Raw genomic sequence first — 20,133 nt, 5'->3', positions numbered from 1 at the left:
CCTTTAGTTCTCTTTTTCCCGATGGATGGCCTTATAGGTTAGCTGCCGAGTTCTTCTCAACGAAGTAATCAAGGGGTCAAAACATCTACAAAGTAAACCTAGCGATTCCTTTCATGGATATTTTCTTCAAGGGGTCACGTGTTCAATTACAATAGAATAGGAGATCAACTCTCGACTGCATTAGTAGTCTTGCGAGTGTACACTCCTGGAGTAATTTTTATGTCTCACATAGTGAATCTATTGACTTCCTTTCCTTGCAACTGTATTTTATTCAGACAGATTATGTCAAGGACTCCAACCCAACACAACACACGAGAATGTCAAAAGGAGAAGTGCTGAGAAAGTCACCAAGTCAGAAGAACTCCATCAACCACCACGCTCGCAGCGCCCATAAATAGAGGGACTGCCGGTGATGGATGGGACAGAGCCAAGCCAAGCCCAAACCAGAGTACCATACCAAACACCGCCGTCGTAGGTTGCCATGGACACCTTCTTCCTGTCGCACGGCGCGCCGACGCTCTGCATCGACGAGACGATCCCGGCGCGGAGCTTCTTCCAGTCGTGGCTGCCGGCGGCGATCGCGGGCACGCAGGCGCCGCGCGCCATCCTGGTGGTGTCGGCTCACTGGGAGACGGACGCTCCGGCGGTCAACGTCGTCCGCGGCACCAACGACACCATCCACGACTTCCATGGCTTCCCACACCAGATGTACAAGGTCCGAGTTTGGCCGCCCCTGTCGACGTCTCCTCTTTCCTACTGCAAATGCGTCACGAATGCAAGTTGACATTGCTCGGTCGCACGTATGCGTACGCAGCTGACGTACCCTGCGCCGGGCGCGCCTGACCTGGCCGAGAGGACCAAGAAGCTCCTGGAGGACGCCGGGTTCGGGCCGGTGAGCGAGGAGCACGGCCGCGGGCTCGACCACGGCGCCTGGGTGCCGCTGATGCTCATGTACCCCGACGCCGGCATACCGGTGTGCCAGCTCTCCGTGCAGACTGAGAGGGACGGCACCTACCACTACGACCTCGGCAGGGCGCTGGCGCCGCTCCGGGACGACGGCGTGCTCATCATCGGCTCCGGCACCGCCACGCACAACCTCGCCAAGATGGGGCCTCACGACGCGCCGCCGCCGCAGTGGGCCTCCGACTTCGACACCTGGCTCAAGGATTCGCTCCTAGACGGGAGGTAAATATTGACCATGGCTATGAGCGAGCCTCTGACGAACTTGATTGGAAATTCGACCGCCGTCGTGGTCGTGCTGATTTTTGTTTCTACGTTTTCATTCGTCATTGGCATGGCCAGGTACGAGGACGTGAAGCGATACAAGGAGAAGGCGCCCCAGGCTGAGGTGGCGCACCCATCGCCGCATCATTTCTACCCGTTGCACGTCGCGCTCGGCGCCGCCGGGGAGGAGTCCAGGGCGGAGCTGATCCACCATAGCTGGACCAACACCAGCATCTCCTACGCTTCATACCGTTTCACCACGAAGATATAACGGCCTTGGGTTATTTGGTTTGTAATAAATTGGTTGAGACCATGAGGAACTGAACCTTTTGTGTGTGATTGTATTATCTTCTACAATAAGAAAATTGGTCATCTCTATTTAAAAATGTCTATGTTCTCACGACTCTGCTTCGAAACTTGAGGATTTGTAGTTGAAAGTTAGGAATCTAGAGTAGACACTTAGGGTCCGTTCGGGAACACTCCGGCTCCCAACTCCGTGGAGCTGAAATGGTGGAGCGGAGCGGCACGCAATTCATTTTTGTGGAGTAGCTATTCTGTCGCTCCTCGTTTCCAGCACCGAGCGGAGCGGAGCTGCGGGAGTGGTCCGTTCCCGAACGGGGCCTTAGATTATTATGATAAGTTGAAAGTTGTGGAGTTAGGACATGTTTGACAACGCCCCGACTCCGCCGGTGGAGCCAGGCTGAATTGGCTAACTCCTCGAGCTGAATTCGTGACGCATTTGCAGTGTCAAAACCTGAAGGTAGGCATTTGAGAATTTCGAGGATTCAGCAGACGCGGGGTTGGGGTAAATTTGCCCCCACTCTGCCACGTCCTAATAAAGTTTTAGCATACTAGTTCATGTCGATAGGCTTTCTCTTTCTCCTCGATTATCACTCTCTCCCCCTGGCTTACCATTCTCCAAGCCATAGGCGTTGCAACGGTCCACACCCTCTCAACCAGGCTCCTCCATTGCTCCATCTCCAACTCGCACTTGATCTCATTGACGATGAACTAGTCATGGTTCTGAAAGGTGTGGCGTGCTCATTGCTCCAAATGAGTCTGAGGTAGTCCATGGTTAGTAGCTCTTGGCGTCGGAGAGTTCAAGGCTATCCACGTCCAAGAGGTGATGTTGGTAGTGCGAGTGCACGGCGGGGCTCGGCCAGAGCAGGCCCTCGTCCATGGTCACCACCATGATGTGCTTCACCATGTGCGAGATGTTGAGCCTGACGCGGGAGCTCTCGAGGAACAAGACAAGCAACGACCCTAACACAACTGCCTGGCCCACGCCTTGTTTACCGATGGGATGATCACCATCTAGTTCTCCATCCCCATTCGCCGTTGTATCCCCCGAAGCAGGTCATCGTCATCTTTCGCGCAATCGTGGAAGCAGACAAAACCTCCCTTCGAGTTGGACTCAACCTAGCCTCCTTTCCTCTCCCTAGTTGGGTTGAATCACACACGAATTGGCTATAGTTGTGCCTAGCGACAGGAATCTAGAGTGGTCTTCCCAAAGGCTTTTTCGGTCGCTTCTTCTCCCGCATGGGGCGGAGAATCGACTCAAGAAGCAGGAGTCGAGGAGTTTAGAAACTAGAGAGCTACCGAATAAACGTAGACACATCATGCATGACGTGTGTGTATGTCCTTAGAATTCAAGTGCATTTACTAGCGGATGGTCAAATATAGTGTGAAGCCACTCATTTGACTTCGAGCTTGGGAGTTATATCACTCTATTCCAACAATGTATTCATTTATCAGGTGTGGTTGGTTACAGGTTGATGCTCTGACTCAGTTAGATTGGGTAAGGAAACCTTTGGACCACCCCTATAGGATGTTGTTTCTCGATGTAGGGGGAACAATGTGATTGCATGCTCTGGGCTCTCCGAGAGGATATCCGCCGGTTTGAATGAGTTATGAATCTTGGCCTACTATTTTTTGGATGATCAAATACAATGTGAAGCGACTCATTTGACCTAGAGCTTGGGATTTATATCACTCTATTCCAACTGTGTATTCATCTATCGGCTGTGGTTGGTTACAGGTTGTTAGATCGAGCGAGGAAACATTTGGACCATCCCCGTCGGGCGACGCTTCTTGATGTAGGGGGGACAATGAGATTGAATGCTCTGGGCTCTCCAAGTGGATATCCGCCAGTTAAGGATTCATGGGGGCATGTCTCGCATGAAAACTAAACGTTATCCTAACATGGATTGTTCGCACTTCACTTGACAGCGCAACTTCTTTAACTAGTTGTTACCTTTGAAAGTTTGTGTGAGTCTAGTCACCCAAAGATGTGATAATTACCCGAAATTGCGAAAGCCATCATGGCCGATGAGAAGTCTCATGCAAAACAAGATGACAAATTGTTGGTTGAAAGAAGATAAAAAAAGGGGGCAACCAATGCGGTCTGGACAGGCACATTATGTTGTAAGACCATCTTCAATCATGAACCAACCTGTGATCGGATGATTAGGAGGACAGTGGTATCCCCAGCCCACCAGAGTTTAATTCTTGATGCTCGCATTTATCCTAAATTTATTTCAAAATTTCCGGCAATACGCTTTCGATGGAAGGAGTGCTCCCGTCGACTACAAGGTTGTACGTGTGTCCGTTTATAGAGGTGAGTGTATACGCATATATATGAGCGTTTGCGTCTGTATTATGTTGAAAAAACATCTTCAATCAGAGCACCTATTTTTTTTTCCATACTTGAACAGAGCTCGGGCGGGAGAGAAGAAAAAAAGCTTACCTAAGTAAACCCTTCATACTCAGTCTATTTGATTGGGATTGGTTTTAGGGGTGTTTGATCCCGCGTGCATGCTGTGTGCTGGTCACCGTGCTCATGAAGTTGTGTGCGTGTGTGCTGGCCACCGAGCTCGTGCAGCTTGTGTGCATCATCCGTGTGGTCTTCACAGCGCCCGAGCGTGCTTTGCGCGTGCTTAGGCGGTGTAGTATGCGACCTGTTCGTTGAAATGAGTAAAAAATTGAAGAATAATTTATAGGGTGTGATTGTGTGCGTGAACAAAGGGGGGTTTGCCGCGCATACCCTCAGGCACTGTCCAGTTGTGTCCGTGACATATAGAGGGCAAATTAGCCAATTGTGATTGGAGATGCCTAATACCCAATCTTTTTGTCATGAAGCCAAAGTTATGTAGCTACATTATTTACGTATAATGGAAAATTAGCTAACATGACAAGATGCTTATATATATGACCATGCATCGCCCTTTAGCTTTCTTTTGCGATGAATGACCCTACAGGTTAGCTGGTGAGTTCAGTAATCTACTAAATGCTCGACTTCAATAGCCCACATATTCCATCTACTCCCTTCTTTCCGATTTATAAGGCTCAATCAAAAGTCTCATCAACCAAGAGAGATGGTGAGTGGTGGAATACCTTTTGTAGTTTGCAAAAGCACCCAATTAATGCTCTTATTTTCCTCAAAAAAGTATGTTTACCAATGCATTAATTGCAATGCATGCATGCATAAATTACATGCATTGATCAATTTTCTCTTAATACTTGCATGCAATGATTTAATGCATCTTGTAATCTGAACATGTGTTGGGGAACAACCAAATTGAACCTTATAAAATGAAAAAACTAAAATTTTGAGATAAGCCCTATAAACCGGAAAGGAGGGAGTACTCGTCTTTTCATGGATAAAATTTTGAGAGAGGTTGGCTCCAGTTCAACAAACACTATGGGATAACGGAAAAAGACACGTGGATCTGCAAGATGTACGAGCTAAGAAAGAAGTGGTCTGCAGCCTATACCAAAGGGAGGTACTTCCTGGGCATGAGAAGTAATCAAAGGAGCGAAAGTCTAAATTCTACGCTTCATGTGCAGCTGGACAGGAGAATGAGACTTATTGATTTGCTGCAACACCATGAGCATTGCATCTCAGTTATGCGAAGGAATGAGGCTGCAATGGATGCCGTGGCCTCACAGACGGTGCCCTTCACTGAATTAACAGCTGACCCACTGGAGAAAAATGCGTCATATATCTACACCCCTATAATGTTCGAGAAGGTTAAGGGGGAGATCGTGAGGTTATCAAAATGGCAAGTCGAGGAGGTGAACAAGGAAGATAGTTTGACGAGGTTTGCAGTTGTTCATAAAGAGCGCAGGCAAGTAAGATTTGATGTGAGGTGTGTTTATGTGGGCTCGGTGATAGCGAGTGTGTACTGCCAATGCCGGAAGATGGAGAGTGAGGATATTCCATGCACACATATATTTGCTATTCTGAAGTGCGTTGGGTTAGACACCATTCCTAGTTGTTGTGTTGCTAAAAGATGGACGATGAAAGCCAAGCCTGCCTTCGATTCAGACAGGAGTGCCAGTACGCAGCGATGGTCAGAACGGATGGATCGTTTCCATGAGCTCCGTAACGATGCAAGCGTTGCTTTTTTTAAGGCTTCGAAATCCGCAGCGCAATCAGAGAGGGTGATGGCATTTCTCAACAGTATTATTGATGAGGGTGAGAATGACGAGAATACTAACATAGCATCATTTGGTCCTTTGCCGGCATATTTTTCTGGGGCACGCCAAACCTTCACAACTAAAGTTCTGGATCCAATACCAATTATTCCAAAAGGTGCTCCATCGAAGGGCAGGTTGAAGCCATTCCAGGAGACTATGAAGAAAAAGAAGCCCAAACATGAGTAAGGACGCGCTGTTTTTTCAGTGATATTTCTAACATTTGGCGCAGATAAAATAAGTTATGTTTCCTCATAGAATGTGTTGCCCACACTTTCCATCTAATGTATTTTCTCTATCCATTCTCATCAGCTGCGGGCAAAGTTGGACAGGCGTTAATTATGCTGAAGAGCCACACATCAGTTGAATCAGCTATCTACTTGTCTAAACTTTTTAAAAGTGTCAGGATTTTCAAGTGTCTTGATGTAATTTTCCCTTTGGATATTGAACATTTTCCTTTTTGGCTCCATGCGTAGGACATGATGATTGTAATATGGCGGTTTTGGCTGTATCAAGCATTTACTTAATTCTGCAATGCCCTTTTGTCAATCTTTGACCACCTGTGATATTCGTTGTTCTGGTCCTTTGATTATATAATCGTTTTTAATAATGGTCTAATAAATCTTTCGAGCGTTATAACCAAGTTGCTGTTTGCCTGGCTAATAATGGTCTAATAAATCTTTCGAGCGTTATAATCAAGTTCCGTGATTGCGCTCAGGCACGTCATGTGGAAGGCGGTGGTTTCGGTATGGGCGGAATGGACCCTCGGGTGTATGTCTCTCCTTCGCATCCGCCAAACAGCATCATTTGTTTTTCGTCGGCTGCAATGACCATGGAAAGCACGCATGCCAAAATTTATCGCGTTTCGGCACTGTATGGATTTTCTATGATTTTCCGGGCCGAAAACCCTAAAATAGTGCCCGGACGTGACGCAACGTGCGTTCGGTGTCGGATTTCGTTCATTTTTGGCGTCGGGTACCCGGGTGGGGCCTCACACGCCCTGCCAAAAGTTGGGTAGATTCCGTGATTGCGCTCAGGCACGTCATGTGGAAGGCGGTGGTTTCGGTATGGGCAGAATGGACCCTCGGGTGTATGTCTCTCCTTCGCATCCGCCAAACAGGATCATTTGTTTTTCGTCGGCTGCAATGACCATGGATGTAAAAGAGGCCGAGGATGAATCCCCAAACCTTTTCCACAAATCTGAGGTAAGCTCACATACGAAATTAATTATTTGCAAGTCCAGTTGTTTTCTGTAAATATAATACCTCTCTTGCATGCTACAAATCAAGTTCTCTGTCAATATAATACCTCTCTTGCATGTTACAGAGTGTTGCGAAGACCGCTGATAAGATGCCAGTCCGTATGAACCAAGTAGCTAAAGATGTAGCCGAGGAAGACTCAATTGGGTACAGAATCCGTAAAGAAGGAAGGAAGTCTACATCCTTTCAGAAAGATGATTTTCTGTATTACGACGCACCGAAAACAAGAAAGACTAGGAAGAGTAAAGTCAAAAATGACAGCTTTGTGTCTGAAGGCAACAAGGATGAGCTTGATGTTGACAAAATCAGAGATTATATAAATGAATCACCCATTTTTGATGATCTTGTTCACATTGATGACGTTTATCTAGAGCAAAGGCATCTAAGTGTCTTAACCAGCGACAATGTTACCCGAGAAAGTGACAAGTGGTTGGGAGAACAGGTATCTTTACTTTGTGATTTTAAAGGAAAAAAATTCATATTGTTGGTTTAAATTGAAATCTTAATTGTGTGTGTTTTTTCAAATAAAATAGCTACTTGATGCTGGCATCGAGTTGCTTAGGGCCAGCAAAGTTGAAGATGTGAGGAAGGATGGAAGGGTCTATCTCGAAAGATCAATCAAGACCCAACTTCTGAAGCGTGATGGGCTTCCTAACATGCAGAAGGAGGTTCTGTCTGGAAAATATGGTACAGAGCAAGGGGACAATTACCTTGCTCATGAGATGGTAAGAACCACCCTACACAAAACATAAACATATGAAAGCCGAAAACTAATTGTATTTTTTTAGATATTCCTGCCTATGAATCTGCAGAACCCGCACTGGTATTTGGCCATAGTGAACACACACAAAAGGGAGATCCAGATCCTTGACTCCATGATCGATCACGAAGACCGCCTAGAACTGCGCCAAACCGTGAGTTGCAATATGGATATTACTAAATTGTTATATGATTTAACTGTTAGACAATGACAAAATATCATATTTGACACTCCGTTTTGCAGCTGCTAGGTATGGAAGCACATGTGAATCTATCTCTAAGAATGAAGGGGGCCCAAAATAGCAACTGGCCTGACTCACTACTGTCAAAATTGCCAGTTTTTGTGAAGAAGACCCCACAACAGTCAGATGGGTACATACACAATTGTCAAATTTTGTTTTCAAACTAAATTAGTAGGACTGCGCACTAACAATTATCTTTATTTATTGCAGTTGTTCATGTGGGCTATTTGTTCTTAAAAACATGGAATCCTGGACAGGAGACGAGCACACTGACGAGTTCAAGCAGGTAAAAGCACACAACATATTCATATGCACTAGCAGTTTGACCGGAACTAACTTTTCCTCTTGCATAGGTTCACATTGACAAATTCGGAAGGGAACTACCTGCTATGCTGGTCAGCTCGCCACTTAACAAGTTGAGGAAGCGCTACCTTGAAGCAACAACCAAGATGGACGAAGACTCCAAGATGGACCAAGACTGAAGACATACACGCGTCCAGGAGTCCCTTTTGAGTCGTGCCATCTAGTTTCAGTCCTTTTCCGCGTTAGCAATTTTTAGGGAATAATATCGCATGAAGACAATTCGTGTTTTGCGGTTTCATTTTTGTGTGTTACCAAACTATTTTTACCATACTCTATTTCTTATGGAGTAATTCGACAGATTTCAATAAAGTGTTAGCAAACTATTTACTATGATGCAATTATGTGAGGAATCTATTTTCTTTGTGCATAGCTTCATGATGGAGCAGCGATGTTGTCTTTCTTCAAATCAAGCATATTATCTGACAAGGATGATAAAAACATCCCAAAGATGCATAGTTTATACTAGTACATGCTTCTACACTGAGAACACACAGAAAGAGAAAGCTTTCACTGTACTTATCTAACAGAGACGCTGATTTCAGTACATGTCATTCACATGTTTGCTATCTAAGTGTTAGAAATCTATTTTCTAATATTTATGTTTTCTTTAGTGCGTGCCTATCAATCATCAACATCAATCTGACATTGAAGTTCTTCACTTTATTTAAGGCCTTGCAGCACAATGTGCTTCTCGGCAACAGATTGCCGCTGAATTCACGTCTGCCATGAGAGGCCGGGCTAAAATGGAAGCAGGATTCTATGGTTACCAGTGAACTGCATACTTTTCTCTTTTTCCATGCTGAATTTGATCAAGCCAATATAAACAATTTCTACCCTTTATTTGCTACATCCAAGTAAGAAAGCTTACTATAGAGAAACTTTTACAACGACCAGCTGCAGCAAAGTTATTCCTTTTATAATCTGCATTTCCAAATTCATGCAAGGAACAGAGCTGAACAGCAGAAGGACTGTTAAGATAAACTAATACCATTGCAACAGCCTTTTGCTAAGCAATCAGTTATTCAATTGTATGAATTATTATTTCATACAAGAAGTATGGAAAAAAATATTAACGAAAGGATTGGTTCTGTTATAGAAAAACTGAGAAGTGGTGATCTAGCAATAGTTTTCCTAATGTTCACTGCCACATCCCTAAGCCACCTTTTCTGTCTGTAACAAAGACTTGTTTGCAATTCCCCAGTTTCCACTCAGTATTTCCCTATTTCAAATCTTTTTTTCTTTTGATTAGAAGGGAGTTAACAGAATTTAATTCAACAATTTCAAGTATCTTGTTATAGAGTTGACAGAAACTTGAGATTCAAAAGATCAAATTTCACTTCCAACTGCAATTTCTCATCATGCCGGTGTGCTCCACTTTCTATGAACAGAGGAGAGGACAGAGACATACGTCTTCGGTGGGTGATGATCCTCGTCGACGGCCAGCAGCTAGAGTGCACGCACATGGGGGAACACCTTTTTTCATCCACTCTTGAAGCGACGCCAGGTGCTTGCCGTACCTGCCTTCCACCAGAGCCGACGCCGCAATTTCTCCCAGATGCTTCTCCTCTGCTGATACGGCAGGAGGCAACTAGGCGGCCGCACCTTGCTCCCCCCGCCACCGCTTGCCGCCGCCAACCGTACTTGTCCAACGAGCGCCACAGAAGGGCCGGGGTCCGCCCTCCATAGCATCCATCTTGGCGGGCGCCGAGGTGCGCCGCCACCGCCGGTCGCCGCTGGACGACGACGACCTCCTCTCCGAGATCCTCCTCCGCCTCCCGCCGCAGCCGTCCTCCCTCCCGCGCGCCTCCCTCGTCTGCAAGCGCTGGCGCGGCCTCGCCTCCGGCCCCGGCTTCTGCCGCCGCTTCCGCGTCCACCACCGCCGCAACCCGCCCCTCCTCGGTTTGTTCGACAGCCACCCCATCGTCCCCTTCCGGCCCACCCTGGATCCCCCCAACCGCGTCTCGCCGGGCCGCTTCTCCCTGCAGCTCAGCGACAGCAGGCACGTCAGATCCCTTGGATGCCGTCATGGCCTAGCACTGTTCTTCGACTGCGTGCTGCCCCAGCTCCTGGTGTGGGACCCCATCCACGGCGACCAGCGCCGAAGACGCCCACTTCCAGTTCCAGGTCGTCTTGGTAGGAGCGCTAGATGACGCCGCCGCCGCCGCCGAGGGGCAAATGATATCTGTCTTCACCTCGTTTACTTGTCAGAGATTGGAGCATGGGGAAATCTCTTCTCAACAATGATTACAGCGGAGTCTTATGTTAGTCTGGGACCTGCTGTGCTGGTTGGGGACTCCGTTTTGCGCCGCCGAGCGACTGGTGGTGTGTGCGGGAGAAAATTAGATGGATCGGGGCTGAACCCTAGCCGGGGTGGGCAAATTTCCATCTTCCCAAAATACCCTTTCTGTGTGCGGGATTTTATTTTTTATTTTAATCTCGTGCGGGAGGCGTTTTTTCCCTCTGCCCATTTTGCCCTTCGGAGAAAAAATACTACTCCTTCGCTGGACAAGTATTGATCACGTTGGACCATCAGATCTACTGATTGGATGGCTGATATTTCTTCGTCCTTACCGTAAAAGGCCTCTCTTCTTAGTATCCTCCAATCCAACACGACACGCGAGTGTCAAAAAATGGAATGCGATGACACGAGTGGAGTGACGAATGCGACCTCCATCAACGACCATTCGCGGCGCCATAAGTAGAGGCGCCGCTGGCAATGGGGCCAAGCCTAACCCAAGCCACCGGAAGGGTCTCACCGTGCACGCGGCCGCAGCCGCCATGGACACCTTCTTCCTCTCGCACGGCTCGCCGGCGATCTGCATCGACGAGGCGATCCCTGCGCACGGCTTCTTCAGGTCGTGGCTTCCAGCGGCGGTGGCGGGCACGCAGGCGCCGCGCGCCGTCCTGGTGGTGTCCGCGCACTGGGAGACCGACACTCCGGCCGTCAACGTCGTCCGCGGCACCAACGACACCGTCCACGACCTGCCGGGCCTCCCCGACGAGATGTACAAGGTCACCTTAAATTCTTCACATCTCTGCTAGCTCGCTGCGACTGAGTGTGTGTGTCACGAACACGATTACACAAGTTGACATTGCTTGGTCGCGCGCTATGCATATGCAGCTGAGGTACCCTGCGCCGGGCGCGCCGGAGCTGGCCAGGAGGACCAAGGAGCTCCTGGAGGGCGCCGGGTTCGGGCCGGTGAGCGAGGAACACGGCCGCGGGCTCGACCACGGCGCCTGGGTGCCGCTGATGCTCATGTACCCGGAGGCCGACGTCCCGGCGTGCCAGCTCTCCCTGCAGACCGGCCGCGACGGAGCCTACCACTACGACCTCGGCGCGGCGCTGGCGCCCCTCAGGGACGAGGGCGTGCTCGTCCTCGGCTCCGGCACCGCCACGCACAACCTCAGAGAGCTGGGGCCTCTCGACGCGCCGGTGCCGCAGTGGGCTCCGACTTCGACGCCTGGATCAGGGACGCGCTCTTGGACGGGAGGTACTGTTGGCCATGGCAAATCCGATCGCCGTGCCTTGATCGTTTTTGTTCCTAAATTGAGTTTTATTCGTCGCCGGCAATGGCACGGCCAGGTACGACGACGTGAAGCGATACAAGGAGAAGGCGCCCTACGGTGAGCTTGCGCACCCTTCGCCGGAGCACATCTACCCGCTGCACGTCGCGCTGGGCGCCGCCGGGGATGAGGCCAGAGCGGAGCTGATCCACCGCAGCTGGACCAACGCCACCTTCTCCTACTCCTCGTACCGTTTCACCAAGAAGATTTGACGGCCTTAAATTGTTTGAGTTGGAGTAATAGATTGGTTGTTGCATGAGGAGCTGAACTTCTATTTCAGAAAGTCCAATATCTAGGACATCGACTTGTGGTCACACAGATTGGCTAAAGCAGTGTGACAAGGATGGCGTCTTCTGTTATTCATCTCCTCACGCATTCACGTGCCTTTTTTTTCATGATAATATGTGTCTCGTTCATATCATAAAGATCAAATTACAAGTCACGTAAAGACCGACATGACAAAACTGAAAAGATAACAGAACATCGTTAAGCTTGACACCAACGTCCGTCACCTGCCTCCGGCACCACCATAGCAGCCACCAAAGGAAAAAAATGACGGATCACCTCCTCACCCGAGTTAGACGCGGCTCCATCGCTGATATGCAGCTTTGCGGACCTCCAAGGTGGCTCACCAAAGATGAAGCCATTGCCGTTGAACGAATCAGACCGGTGCAACACCTCAGACACGCCATCGAACTCCAGATCTGACACCCCACAACGACTAAGACACCGAAGTAGGAAACCATACCTGCCATCCATCAACCACGAACCCAGCACATGTTCTGTCTTCCAGATGTCGTCGATGCATATCACAATCTGCATCCGCTCCCGAACTACCTCCCAAGCTCTACGCCGATGCTGGAGCAGACGGCGTCGCAACGGCGGAGCCCGAGGACACAAGTCCACCACAAAGATGCCGTCTCCGCCATGATATCCCCGCTTGAACAGAATGGTTCTCAAATCCATCACCGGCCATAAAAACGATCATCTCGCCGGAGAAGAATCTGGAGCTTCTTTATTCAGCATGGCCGCCGCCGCCGCCGAAGCCAAGACGTCGAACGATCTAAAAATCTAAGCTATTAGGGCTCTAAACCTAAAGCAAAAACGATCCGCACGCACGGGATCGGCGACCCACCTCACGACCGACGACCAAAAGGTCACCGGCGGAGAGCCGCCGAAAAACGGCGCCGGAAAGTTGGCCCTCTTGGCGGTGGCGGCTAGGGTTTTGGCCGCTTGTTGCCTCTTGTGTGCCCGCAGCACTGTTAGGCCAGGAAAGACGTCGGACTCCTGTTACGCATTCACGTGCCTACGGACTTGTATTCCGCAGCTTGCCGTAGTACTTTTTTTTTAGGTTTGCCGTAGTACTTTTTGAGTAATATACTCCTTCATTTTGGGATGGAGGGTGTACTTATTCAGATGGAAAATTCCCCCAACCCCCGTACCCAATTGTAAAAATACAAAAAAAAACACATTCTTAAGACCTTCGCAACTTTGTGTTACCTTTTTTCTTTCAGAAAAGGAGGATGACCCCCGGCCTCTGTATCTGGAAGATGCATGCGGCCACTTTATTGATTATTCTCAAGGACCTTATAAAGTATTACAACAATATGCCTGAATCTGCCATCTTGGCAACATATGCCACTACTCCTATCCATATGGTGAAGGGGTGCTAGCTGGGCCAAATACCCAAGCCTATCATCAAAAGCCAGAAGCCACAGCCGAGCCACATACCGGGTCTGGGGCATAAACTGGTCTGATGCACTCACATGTGTCGTCGCCGCCATCTTCCACAGGTCCGTCTTCAGAGCAGATATTGAGGCTTCTACCTTGTCAGGCCACTCGGCCATCGACGCCACCATGACGCCAGACAGCTACCTCCTTCTGCGCGAGTCCATCACCGCGCATCGGGCGCCGAGTCTCCACCGCGCCACGCCGCCGAGATCCGCCGTCATCAATGTGTAGGATGAAGCACCGCTCCACCAAAAAAGCCGTCCACTGGTCCCTCGATCCCGTGGACGCCTCCAAGAATGACGCCCCCAAGGAGGAAACGACACCAACGCGCCGCCATCATCTGATCTACTGATCTAGGGTTTCCCCCAGAGGTAGCGGGTAGAGGTCTGGAGCTTCTCCATGGCGATGCCTTCAGGAAGGTAATGACACAAAAGAGTGTCGCCAATGCCGGTCTTGGCATCAAGCCGAGAACTAGGTTTTCACCCGGATCCGCTCGAGGAACCTCCATCAAGCATCGTATGCACGGGTCGCCGCCGATCTGAGCCGCCGCACATCGAGCAGGTCGCACCGGCCAGATCAGATCTGTCCGGATGGCAAACCACACATGGCGCCGACCCAACCACCAGGCCCTCCATGCCGCCACCGCCGATCCGAGCTCAGATGGTCCGTCGCCGCAGACCCGGCCGCCGCCGCTGCCCGAAGCAGGGCCAGCCGCTGCACCCATCACCATCCGCCCTAGGCCGAGGCGGCGGCCGCCGGTCAAGGCAGGTCCGCCACGCCACCAAGGCCAGATCGGCCGTGCCACCACACGCCGCGGGGCTCCGCACCGCCCCCATGGCGCAGGAGAGAAGGAAGCCCCCCGCCACCCCCGTCAGCCCTCGGGCTATAGGTCGGCGGCGGCGGAGGGAGGGATGGACGGACGGGGAGCCCCCGACGGGTAGGGTTGCGATCCCGCCCGAGTCGCCCGAGCGGGGGCGGCGCGGGGGGGGGGGGGTGCGGAGAAGGGGCGGTCGACGCCAACTTTGTGTTACCTTGAGACAAGACAAGAGTAATAGAGCTTCTCGACACTAAAACAATTTTGCATTTTGGCCTTTCCTTGCTATTTAGTTTTAGGTGTTTTCTATCGATGGATAAGTGTCTAAGTTTAGTCCAATTATTAGCTGAGGAGAGAGAATAACAGGGTATTAGGGGGGGGTGTCACTCACCTCCTTGAAGAATGAGAAAATAAATCGTGCGACTTGCTCTCTCGTGTCGCCACAAAGTATGAGTCACATGCAGAGCTTGCAAAAAATGAAATAATTGCCGGCTAGAATAGAAAATTTATCATCAGTCTTTGGTGTAGGTGGAGCTAGTAAAGCTACACCTACGTAGGGATTCTTATGTTCCTTACGTAATTGCTAATTTGGCAGTTTTTTATTTGTCATTAGTTGGGGTACAGGCCCACCCTGGAATTCCGAGGGGGAGGGGGTTGATTAGTGTTTTAGGGATTTACATAGATTACGTAAAAATTGCTCATTGGTGTAGCGTTTTGGGGGAGCTAGAGGGTGGATAGGATGAGTCATGGCCCACCATAGAATTTTCAATTAGCATTTATATCATGGCAAGATATTCAAAAAATATATATTTTAAGGACGTGACTACCTGGCGCCCGAGCGCCAGTTCACGGGAGCGAGCGCTCTCCCCAAAAGGAAGGGCCAGCCACGCGGCTCCGTCAGGACAGCCCAGAAATGGACCACGATTATCCCATCTGCATTTATTAGAGGATCAAAAACTTCAAAAACTTGTAACTTTTGATTAGAATGTCAAAATTCAAATCCGTTTTCACCGTTGGGTTTCTCATGACGAGTTGTTCAAAACTAGATCCCATATGAGTAGGTTTCGACGAACTTTTTTTTTCGAGCAACTTCATGTGCTACGGAGGCAACTTTAGTGCTATGGAAAAGCAACTCCTTTTCCCCCTAGTATGACTACCTATCAACGGAGCATCCTCTCTAAGTTGGTTACCATGACTACCAATTGACTAGTTTCACCTCTAAATCGCCTACCATAAGGACAACTCCAACGTGGATCATCAAAATCACCCCAAAAAATGTCGGAATAGACCTGTCTGGACACTGACGGTCACCTAATTTGTTTGAACAAGTCCGTATGTCATAAATGTTGAAAATATGCCCTAGAGGCAATAATAAAATGGTTATTATTATATTTCCTTGTTCATGATAATTGTCTATTGTTCATGCTATAATTGTGTTATCCGGAAATCGTAATACATGTGTGAATACATAGACCACAACATGTCCCTAGTGAGCCTCTAGTTGACTAGCTCGTTGATCAACAGATAGTCATGGTTTCCTGACTATGGACATTGGATGTCATTACTAACGGGATCACATCATTAGGAGAATGATGTGATGGACAAGACCCAATCCTAAGCATAGCACAAGATCGTGTAGTTCGTTTGCTAGAGCTTTTCCAAATGTCAAGTATCATTTCCTTAGACCATGAGATTGTGCAACTCTCGGATACCATAGGAGTGCTTTGGGTGTGCCAAACGTCACAACGTAACCAGGTGGCTATAAAGGTGCACTACGGGTATCTCCGAAAGTGTCTGTTGGGTTGGCACGAATCGAGACTGGGATTTGTCACTCCGTATGACGGAGAGGTATCTCTGGGCCCACTCGGTAATGCATCATCATAATGAGCTCAATGTGACTAAGGAGTTAGCCACGGGATCATGCGTTACGGTACGAGTAAAGTGACTTGCCGGTAACGAGATTGAACAAGGTACTGGGATACCGACGATCGAATCTCGGGCAAGTAACGTACCGATTGACAAAGGGAATTGTATACGGGATTGATTGAATCCTCGACATCGTGGTTCATCCGATGAGATCATCGTGGAACATGTGGGAGCCAACATGGGTATCCAGATCCCGCTGTTGGTTATTGACCGGAGAGTCGTCTCGGTCATGTCTGCATGTCTCCTGAACCCGTAGGGTCTACACACTTAAGGTTCGGTGACGCTAGAGTTGTAGAGATATTAGTATGCGGTTAACCGAAAGTTGTTCGGAGTCTCGGATGAGATCCCGGACGTCACGAGGAGTTCCGGAATGGTCCGGAGGTAAAGATTTATATATGGGAAGTCCTATTTTGCCCACCGGAAAATGTTCGGGATTTTTCGGTATTGTACCAGGAAGGTTCTAGAAGGTTCCGAAGTGGGGCCCACCTGCATGGGGGGACCCACATGAACGTGGGTAGTGGGGGCAAGGCCCCACACCCCTGGTCAAGGCGCACCAAGATCCCACCTTAGAAGGAATAAGATCATATCCCGAAGGGATAAGATCAAGATCCCTAAAAAAGGGGGATAACAATCGGTGGGGAAGGGAAATGATGGGATTTCTTTCCCCCACCTTTGCCAACGCCTCAATGGACTTGGAGGGCAAGAAACCAGCCCCCTCCACCCCTATATATAGTGGGGAGGCGCATGGGAGCAGCACCCCAAGCCCTGGCGCCTCCCTCCCTCCCGTGACACCTCTTCCTCCCCGCTTGCGCTTGGCGAAGCCCTGCCGGAATCCCGCTACTTCCACCACCACGCCGTCGTGCTGCTGGATCTCCATAAACTTCTCCTCCCCCCTTGCTGGATCAAGAAGGAGGAGACGTCCCCGCTCCATACGTGTGTTGAACGCGGAGGTGCCGTCCGTTCGGTGCTAGGATCATCGGTGATTTGGATCACGACGAGTGCGACTCCATCAACCCGTTCTCTTGAACGCTTCCGCGCGCGATCTACAAGGGTATGTAGATGCACTCCCCTCTCTCTCGTTGCTAGATGACTCCATAGATTGATCTTGGTGATACGTACAAAATTTTAAATTTCTGCTACGATCCCCAACAATAAATCCTCTAAAACCGAACGACAAGGGGGTGTTCACAGGGCTCCTTAGCGCCAATTGCTCCCTCCAACATGAAGCCAGATCCCATCTCCTCAGTCGACAAGAGGAGCAGAATTCGCCCCTCCTAGTTGAGGCCCCCACGATGGACAAAGAGTCCGCACTACAAATGGAGATGCTAACCCAATGGTCAACCACCAACCACTATCTGACAATGCCCTCTCTGCTACTCCCGAGCAAATACGAAGTCCAAAACTAGATGCCGCCTAAAGGAGGAGACGTTGTCCGTCCCCACTGCGCCAACCATTTCTGTTGTAACAAGGAGGTGGCAACAAAGAACTTCGAGTATTGATAAACGCAACCACATATAAAAAAAGACTAAGTTCACCCAACAAACCCCGTTGGGGTAGAAAAAGAAAAACAACCATATGACGTATATGCACTGGAGTTGTACTTAAAAAGCCAGCAACTTTTGGGGTGTTTTTGTGCAACTTCAATGCATTCACCAGACAACTCGTGTGTAGTCTCATCCTGACTGGGTATCTAGATAAAGCTGCCACATATAGAAAATACTAAGTTCACGAGGCAACTCGTGTGTAGTCCAAGCCTGAGAAACTCCACAGTTTTTCTTGCACACCTAGGCAATAGCAGAGGAGAAAAAACACACACACACGCGCACACACACATAGTCAGGCGCCTCATATCTCTAGCTAGGAAACCTGACCGGTTCCACCCGCTCCCTTCTACGATCGCACTAAGAGATTCCACCCGAGGAGAGGAAAATCTTGACTACACCTCTATGACACAAACTTAATTACAGGTATCTAAAACCTTTAGATATTTACCAAATAATAATGGTCTTGATAAATGTTTCTGTTCATGAGGATTGGGCAACTGGATACATGGTTTTAGGCAAACTATTTGCTGATCGTGGGCAACTCGATACTTGGTTTTAGGCAATTGTATGATTAATTGTGGGCAACTATATTATCTTTCATGTATTGTGCATAAAAAAGGATGCAAACTATGTAGAGCACCTCAGAGTATTCAGTCTAGCACAAGTTAACTAGGAAATAAAAAAAGAGAAAAAACATAGCAAACTATGTTATCTTTCATGCTTTTAGACAACTGTATGGTTGATTGTGGACAACTGGATATATGATTTTAGATAACTATACAGTTGATTGTCGACAACTAGATACATGGTTTTAGACAACATAAGGGTTGATTGTAGGCAATTATGACACCTAAAAAGGGATAAAGAACGTAGACATGTTCCTTTTTGGAGGGGGTCACAACTAAACTTAATCACTTGAAAACACTTTGTGGTTTTAGTTATGTCTCCATGACCAGCTCCACACCGCTTCCCCTATATGATCATTCACCTAGTATTTACAATCATACCAAGGTCCAACCCCGAGGATATGAAATTCTTGATGTGTCTATATGACACAATCTTAATTGAAAGGTATCTAAAACCTTTACATATAAGCTAAATTAAGGTCTTGGTAATATTTCCGTTCATGAGGGTTGGGCAACTGGATACATGGTTCTAGGCAACTGTATAGCTGCTTATGGGCAACTATGACACCTGAAAAGGATAAAGAACATTCACATGTTTGCTTTTTTAGGGGTTCACATATAAACTTAATCTCATAAAAATTCCATGGTTTTAGTTATGTCCCCATGACTAGCTCCACCCCACCATCCTCTATGATCATTCGCCAAGTGTTTACGATCATAACAAGGGATCCCACCCGAAGAGAAGAAATTCTTGACACACCACTATGACACAAACTTAATTGAAAGGTATCTAAAACCTTTAGATGTTGGCCAAATCGTGGTCTTGATAATGTTTTTGTTCATATGGATTGGGCAATGAGATACATGCTTTTAGGCAATTGTATGATTAATTGTGGGAAACTATGTTATCTTTCATGTATTCTGCATAAAAAAGGATGCAAACTATGTAGAGCACCTCAGAGTATTCAGTCTAGCACAAGTTAACTAGGAAATAAAAAAAGGGAAAAAAACATAGCAGCTCTAAGTGTTTCTGACCAAAACAAAAGAAAGCAACTATAAGCTAATTTATGTGCAACTCATGTGTATTTCCCAAACAACTTAGCTGCCGGAAAAAAGCACACAGACAAAAGAAGACATGATCTTTTTACCCCCTCCCCTGCCAACCCCGTCGCTCCATCGTGATCTTGTTAAGCCCATGTACGCCCTTTCTCCTATGGATAAAAGTGTGATATGTTTGTGTTAACCTAGGATAAAAACATGTGTGGAAAAACTAAGAAAAGAAAGAAAATGAAGCATACCACAATAAAACCGTCCCCTATAAATTGGAGCAACTTATGCTAAAAATTGGAGCAACTAGTTGCGAACAACGATTTTAGGCAACTTTACCAGTGATTTTAGGCGAATCGTGTTAAAATTTGAAGCAAGTATTATCAGGCATGTAAAAAATGACTGCTACCCATATCAAAGAAATTTCCTTGTAGTAAATATATCATGCATCCCCTATGCAAAAGTATAAACATGCAGCAACTTTGCTTGTGATTTCAGGCAAGTCATACTAAAATTTGAAGCAACTAGTGTTGGGCATTAAAAAAGGGATTGTTGCCC

The 20,133-nt window shown here is 48.1% G+C and overlaps 2 protein-coding genes and 1 pseudogene across 2 annotated transcripts; all 3 read left to right on the top strand.

Annotated features, from left to right (window-relative positions):
- Positions 1–216: 216 nt before the first annotated feature.
- LOC109744222 (extradiol ring-cleavage dioxygenase) lies at positions 217–1,610 on the top strand. The gene is made up of 3 exons (XM_020303316.4): positions 217–715; positions 815–1,185; positions 1,303–1,610. Exons 1-3 carry the CDS (start codon positions 482–484, stop codon positions 1,493–1,495), a joined length of 798 nt encoding a protein of 265 aa, XP_020158905.1. The 5' UTR covers positions 217–481; the 3' UTR covers positions 1,496–1,610.
- A 3,302-nt stretch (positions 1,611–4,912) lies between these two features.
- LOC109744223 (protein FAR-RED ELONGATED HYPOCOTYL 3) lies at positions 4,913–6,249 on the top strand. Its single transcript, XM_020303317.4, has 2 exons — positions 4,913–5,885; positions 6,013–6,249. Exons 1-2 carry the CDS (start codon positions 4,960–4,962, stop codon positions 6,065–6,067), a joined length of 981 nt encoding a protein of 326 aa, XP_020158906.2. The 5' UTR covers positions 4,913–4,959; the 3' UTR covers positions 6,068–6,249.
- A 4,797-nt stretch (positions 6,250–11,046) lies between these two features.
- Positions 11,047–12,246, top strand: LOC109744224 (extradiol ring-cleavage dioxygenase-like; annotated as a pseudogene).
- The last annotated feature ends 7,887 nt before the right edge of the window (positions 12,247–20,133 follow it).

The sequence above is a fragment of the Aegilops tauschii genome, chromosome 3, assembly GCF_002575655.3.
Source record: "Aegilops tauschii subsp. strangulata cultivar AL8/78 chromosome 3, Aet v6.0, whole genome shotgun sequence".
Lineage (NCBI taxonomy): Eukaryota > Viridiplantae > Streptophyta > Magnoliopsida > Poales > Poaceae > Aegilops > Aegilops tauschii.
The sequence above is the reverse complement of the archived record's forward strand: the minus strand, read 5'-3'. Positions and strand labels throughout refer to the sequence as shown.